General features: G+C 44.4%; 1 protein-coding gene across 1 annotated transcript in view; it reads right to left on the bottom strand.

Annotated features, from left to right (window-relative positions):
• Window positions 1–3,115, bottom strand: part of Slc45a2 (solute carrier family 45 member 2) — a 28,384-nt gene extending 25,269 nt beyond the window's left edge. The window contains exons 1-2 of the mRNA XM_052160105.1: window positions 2,731–3,115; window positions 925–1,101 (exon numbers count right to left, since the gene is read on the bottom strand). Of these exons, the coding sequence (XP_052016065.1) occupies window positions 925–1,101; window positions 2,731–3,115 (562 nt within the window). The remainder of the gene's footprint in view (window positions 1–924; window positions 1,102–2,730) is intronic.
• Window positions 3,116–7,322: the final 4,207 nt, after the last annotated feature.

The following is a 7,322-nucleotide window of genomic DNA, read 5'->3' on the forward strand; positions in this document are numbered from 1 at the left end:
ACTGGGTAGCCTCATCCCTTCATAGTGTCACTGCTCTACTATTTCCAGAATGACAAGGCCAGACTGGACGGCTTCACATACAGGGACTAATCTTGACTCTGGGGGTAGGGACCACATAGTCATGGAAGGCCCTAGGGTTCCTCAAAATGTAAGTACACTGGCCTGACGATAAGGACAGTGTAATTAAGTGGGCTGATAGGGTCTGGCTGCTAGATATAAAGGTCCCCCTGGCTTCACCTAAAGTGTTAACAGGGTCTAGCGCCAACCTGGTGTGCAACGTAGCACTGCTTAGCAAACAGCCCTGTGGCAATCACAGGAGGCTGACAACGGGCCCCTAGGACTGAAAGAGCCCTCGGTGCCCACCCAGCCTGGCTGTTCATAAGGGAACAAGTTGACTCTTTCATATACTGACGAACTCTTGAAGAGGGTGGAGTTTCGTTTGCTTGCTTTAACTCTAGTTCTGGTTCCAAATGCATCTCTTGGGACACCTGCCACACCACCTGGGGTCCTTATCAAATAAAATACAAATGCCTGGACCTCATCCCAGATGGACTGAGTCAGCATAAGGGGAGGAAAGGACCCAGAAACAACGCATCCCGAGTAAGGCTGGGCTGCAGGACAGATGAATGCCCGAGGCTCACTGCTTTGAAGAGAAGGTTCAGTGCACGGGCTCCTTTCTACTTCAGCCGGACACAGTGTTCTGACACAGTTATGTAAACTTCCTTTTCAGGAGCCCTGCACCCCAGTCATGAGCTTACTTTGTTCAGAGACACGGACGGAGACGGGTCAGAGCGCGTGATAGGCACTTCCTCTCAACTGACCCATTCATTCAAAAGGTTCTAAGGGCCGAGACACTGGATACTTCCGCTGACATTTCTCCCTGTCTGCAAAGCTGGCGGGCAGGCTTTCTGGAATATTCCCTACCTGTGAAGAGGGCATGGTAGTGGAGGCCCTTCTCCTTGTCCTGGTGGGAGCAGACGTCAAATAGGTAGGCTTTGATGGGCCCATCAATGAAGTCAGCAGAAAAGTCAAAGAGAACCACGCCTATCATGGTGATGCTTATGGCCCAGACCAGCTTCTGCCTCGGGTTGGTAACCAAAACTAAAAGAAAAACAAACATCACGTTTAGAACAACCCTTATATTTTTATTTCACTTAAACTCTCATCAAATTAACCTGCTTTTGGTTTTGTAGGTTGGGTTTTACATTGAAAAAATGCCCCCCCCCCAAGTTTAAGAAAGTAGCAATTGAATGCCTAGGAAAGACAAATACACAAACAGAGTAAGTTAGTGATTGCCTAGTTCCTAGGAGTGACTTCCAGTTGTGGAGACTTTCTTTGGGGAGGGTTGGGAAAATATCCTAGAAAATAGACTGGTGACAGTTGTGCAGTCTTGAGACTGTCGTAAAGAGCACTGGGAATAATTATTATTAGAATAGTCTGGGATGTTAATGACATCTCTTTAAATTAAAAATAATAACTATATGAAATAAGCTGAATAAAATTCTTCAAAATCCCAGCCGCAGTGGCGGCACCTCTCTGAGGCATTGCTTCTTCCATGTTCTGACCCACAGTTGTACAGAGGTTCCCAAACCTGAGGCTCCTCAAGCTCTGGGACACCCGACTGCCATCCTAACTGTTTTGTCAAAATACTGACTGCTGGCCCCATTTCCCAGGTCCCTGACTTCGCCGGTGTGGGGGAGTGAGTATGAGAATGTAGCTCTGTAGTCCTTTGATACTCACTTTTGAATGACCCAGACAAATGAGAATCATGTCTATCCCCAACCAGCCCTCTCCAGGTCCTTTGGTTTATCGAGACAGCCACTGCACACTGCAAAACGTTTAACACTTACAATACATCCGTTCCATCTGTATGGTCTATCCACCTACCTAATCTGTCAAAAATGATCTAGTTGTTTCCCTGGCTTATAGTTTGCTTTGTTAACCTAAGAGTGGTGTGTAAGATATGAACATATTTGAAACATCCCAGTATAAAAGTAAGTGAAAAAAATAAACGTATCATCTTTCCTACCTCCATACTTATATTTCATATTTATATCTTACATTTCCATATTTCTGCATCCTCTTAAGTATATACAAATGGTACCTGCTTTTACTGTATGACACTAACCCATTCTACTGGCATTAGTGGTCTTAAAATATGTGCCCCTCATGATCTATTTTCCAATATCACTAAGTACATGGAAGTTAGAAGATGATTTGCAGTTAGAAATATTGCTTTAACACCAAATTTGTTGTCCGGAATTTGCAACACAAAAACACTCCCAGAGCTGACAGGCCTGTGCCCTGTATCAACTAAAACGTTAAGCACCCAGAATTAGGCCTTATTTGTACACAGCAGGGACCACAGCTGGTGGTTTGTTACAAAGGCTTATAGCTGGACAATTTAACAGTCTTCCATGAGGCATAATAGCTCCAGAACTCCTTCAAATGATAAATAAGTAAAAATAATTTTTAATAATATAATTTGATGAGATAGATATAAATTCAATCCCATTTAAACCTCCCCCCTGCAATAACAAAAGACAATGTCCTGATGGTTCTGGAAGCAAAAGCCCCTCAACCACAGGTCCGGAATCATACAAAGGCAGGAGGGAGGTCACTGCTCGCTGGGAGCGATCATTAGCTCTAGTCAGTTTCTATTAGGCATTAAAAAATACTGGTGACATTTTAACACAGAAGTTAACTACTGGGTCCGTGCGATCCACTAACCTGTTACAACCGCATCTCCATTGAGGTACAGAGCCATTCCTAAGAGCATCATGATGGCCAGAGTCAGGATGTAGGGTCTCCGGCGACCCCACCTGGCCCTGCAGTAATCGCTGGCTGATCCCACCACGGGCTGTAGCAGGAATCCCAGGATGGGGCTGAGGAGCCACACCATGCTGTACAGGCTCTTAGGCAGACCCACGCTGAGCAGAACTGGCGTCACATAAGCTGCCTCCACTGCATAGCAAAACTCTCGGCCGAACATGGCCATGCTGTGCATGACGAGTCTCCCCGTGGATCTCTTGGGTTGCTCCACAGAGCCAAAGGGGCGATCCTCGGCTAAGGATTGATAGGGGTGGGTGTCCGTCTGTCCATTGCTTCCACTCATGACCGCGGAGAGAATAACCTTCCTGCGTGGCCCTCAGATTTGTGCCCCAACCACCCGGGTCTGACATGGAGCCTGTCTGAGCAACCAACATAGATGGGCAGGCTGGAGGAGGGGCTGAAATTCTTTCATGCCTCCAAGATCACAAGTTATGATGTGAAGCAAAGGGGGCGTTGGCACTTGGAAGCATGACAGAGATTAGCTGCTATGAGCCCTCTGGGTCCTTAGAGTGCTCATGTTTCTCTAAAGATCCTCCTTCACTCTCTCTCTCTCTCTCTCTCTCTCTCTCTCTCTCCACACACACACACACACAATTATACACCGCCTCTTAGTTTCATATTTTTTAAATCATGAAGTTTCCTTATACAAAGACTAAATAAAAATATAAATAACCGGATAATTTCTATAAACTTCTTTCTACAGATCTGGATGTTCTCTTTTCCTGTATCCACATTGTCTACCCAGAGCTTAAAAGACAAATTACTAGAGTTAAAACTGTGAGGGGGGGGAGGCCTTCACCCCAGCCATTAGCTGCCACATAACTTTGTGAACTTTCCACTCACTGCACTAGGTGCAATTTCTGTACTTTTATACCCTCTGTTTATTAGCCTTGCTCTTCAGGACAAAGATCAGGTCGATTTTAGTCATTTTGACGTCCTCAGTGTCTAGCCTGGTGCCTCTCAGGTCCCCTCAAAATATTTGCTAATAAATAGAAATTGAATGAATTGAGTATACACTGTTTGTTTTGTACCAGCCACCGCCTACTTTGCTTGCTTGGCCCTATAGGTCTACATTTCCCAGACTCCCTTGCACTCTGGCTTCTAGGCATATTTGGGCAACAGGAAGCTTTGGTGAAAAGCCAGAACCAGGCGGGGAAAATCTTTTAGAAAAAAAAAGCCTTTAAAAACAATTCAGGAATAAATCTGCATGGTGGCAGAACCTTAAAGTTTAAATTCTTGGTGTGCCTCTTCTCTGCTCGTCCCTAGGCAGATCTCAAACTGCTTATACCCAAATATTATACACAACTCACTGGTATATTTAAACTCAGAATACTTAAATTTTGAAATCAAGTCAACAGGGAAACAACATTTTGGCAGCAAATGTGAGGTAGTTCAAGATTTCATGGTAAGACTGCTTTATAATCCCTTCCATTTCATTTTTGTGAATCTGGGTTTTCAGGTTTCCTAAAGTCACTGTGAAGGAGGAGGGAGAGGAGAAGGGGGGGAGAGGAGGAGGAGGAGGAGGAGGAAGAAGAAGAGGAGGAGGAGGAGGAGGAACCATGTTCAAAGGAAAATCAACAAGAAACAGAAGATGAGGAAACACTGTATAACTGATGCCCAGGCAGGGAAGACTACATAGTAACAGACACATGTATCCATTAGTAATTAACTACTTTACAATGAAGAGAAATTAAAAGTTTTTTCCTTCCATCTATGCATATCATGGTTTTCAAACAGTTAATGAGTTCCTAGGATATGATGTTGAAGTTTCTTAGACCTAATTATATAGCACTAGAATGATTAGGGTGTGTTTGCTGTTTGGCCAAGGGGTATCACAAAGATTTCTAGGACAAAAATAGAATGAGAGTATATATTGACTAATATATTCCGGAATATAATGCCTCGTTCCCTGTCTGCACACCTGTGTCTTCTCCATCCCTCTCAGGGCTCATGCAGTTTCTTTCCTGACCACACTCCTGCACCTAAATCTTCAGTTTTTTACAAAGATAACTTTTCAGAGAGAGAGACAGACAGAGAGAAAGATTCCTGCACACTGTCTCAGATCTCCAAAAAAGGGAATCACGTGTCATTAACATGCTAATTTTACTTATAAGTTTATTTTGTTTAATTCACACCCTACCAAAATAAATTCTCATTCACTTTGTATAATCACCTAAACACAGAAATCATCGTCTAAAGTTAGCTCATCTGATTCATCATAGATTTTAGCATTTATTTTTTTTCCCTAACTAATCCACTGAACAGATTTTTTTTTTCTGGAAACATATCGTAACAGTAACCATGATTTAAAAAAAAAAAAAGGCTGCTTGGTTCATATCTTTCAGAACAATGCCACTGTAATGGGAAGTCTTTTTATGTACCAGTGTTTTTCCTGCATGCATGTCTGTGCGCCACATGTGTGACTGGTGATGGTGGAAGCCTGAAGAGAGTGAAGGGTCCCCTTGGTCTGGAAATGCAGGCTGTCCTGAGCAGCCATGCGGGTGCTGGCTCCTCTGGAAGAGCAGCCAGTGCTCCTGACCGCTGAGCCGCCTTTTCAGCCCAGTGCCTGTGAATCTTGATTGCCAGTAGGAGTGGGTAGAGAAGTACCTCGGAGATTAGAGAAGAGCATCTCTGGCTGTGTTGGCGGGCGCATTTCCATGAGGTTAGACCAAGAAGGCTCTCGTCTGATGGCTTAACCCACTGATGGATTCAGAATATGGACGGCCTCCTGGGGGGCAGCGGAGCTGTGAGAATGGAGACTGGCTGGGGGATGGATGTTGGGTCACTGGGGAGGACGTGCCATCTGAGGGAGCTCTACCACGCCTTGGCCCCTCCCTACTGTTGCTCCAGCTGCATCCTGCTTGCCATGAGCCCTGCCTTGATGGCAAGGCACCTCTGAAAGTTAGCAAAAGTAAATCCCCGCCCCCGCCCCATATTCCCTATCTCAGTATCGCCGCCACAACAGTATGCAAAAGCAGCTGGGTAAGGAGACATCTTGGGATTTTAAGTTATATATAGTCATTTGGATGCTTTATAAAAATACAAATTTGTAGAATAGCCTTGGTGCACTATAGTCAAGTTTTTGGGAGCAGGGCCCAGCTTCTGTGTTGGCAAATAGTGTTTTTGAAAAAGCAAACAAAAGCAAAAACAAATAGTGTTTTAAAAAATAAACAAACCGTGGTTTTGAACTAGATATAAATATTAGAGCCATTGTTTCAAAAGGTGATGGCTTAGCCAGACGGTGGTGGCGCACGCCTGTAATCCCAGCGCTCTGGGAGGCAGATTTCTGAGTTCGAGGCCAGTCTGGTCTACAGAGTGAGTTCCAGGACAGCCAGGGCTACACAGAGAAACCCTGTCTTGAAACAACAAACAAACAAACAAATTGCCACAGGTTGGGGCTGATCTCCTGGTCCCAAGAGACCTGCCTTAGGCTGTTTTGTATTTTCATAGCTCTCAGCTCAACCATTTTAAAAAGTGAACACTCCAGCTGGGCATGGCTTTAATCCCAGCACTTGGGACGCAGAGGTAGGTGGATATCTGAGTTTGGGGCTAGCCTGTTCTACAGAGTAAGTTCCAGGATAGATAAGGTAACACAGAGAAATCCAGTCTCAAAAAAACAAAACAAAACAAAAAAAAATAGGTCATAGCTTAATGAATAATTTGCAAGCTATAATAAAAAACAATTTCTGTCCTTAAGTATATAAACAAAGTCCAGTGGGAATATAACAAGGGACCTAACAGAAAGAATGGAGCTTTTACAATATGTCAGGCATTCCAAAATATTGAATTAAATGTCATACGGGAAGAGTGAAATTTGAACACACGACCTTTCTGACATCACAGTTCATAGTCACTGTACAAAACCACCTAGGGCTAAGGAAGGAAGCTGACAAGGAAGGCTGCATTCGAGCCAGCGTGAGTTTGCTAACCGAGTGGCACGAACAAAGCGGGCACTGTCAAGTCTGGAAAATGACGCAGTCCTTGGAAGGAAGAGAAGCAAGAGGCAAGAGGCACCACAATGGACGGACATTCAGGGGAGGGAGGGTGGGTGGAGAGCGCTGCAGAGCAGGAGCGGGACGGGGCTGGTGAGCGCAGGAGAAGTCTTAGTGTTATTTATCACTGTTGGTGAGATTATGTTTTATCCTCTAGGAGGAAATAAAAGCACTGTTGCAAAATTTTGAAGGGCTGGAAAGAGTAGAAAAACTAAAAAAAGTTTACCAGAAAGGTAACATGACAGAAATAAAAGCAAATCGATGGTGTGAGAGGTGAAGACAGACGTGAAGACAAACCACTGGGAGGGAGATGAGCAGGGCGGGGATATGATCAAGACACACTGTATGTACAAATAACGACTTCAAAGAATAAATACACTTTGAAAAGAAACGGAGCATTTTGAGTCGGGAATCCCTGAAGTGTTGAGAGATTAGGTTGCTATGGAAATGTGAACTCCAGCACTGGGCTGGGAAAACCATGAACCTCTGACCTGACCG

This window comes from Apodemus sylvaticus, chromosome 16, assembly GCF_947179515.1.
Source record: "Apodemus sylvaticus chromosome 16, mApoSyl1.1, whole genome shotgun sequence".
Lineage (NCBI taxonomy): Eukaryota > Metazoa > Chordata > Mammalia > Rodentia > Muridae > Apodemus > Apodemus sylvaticus.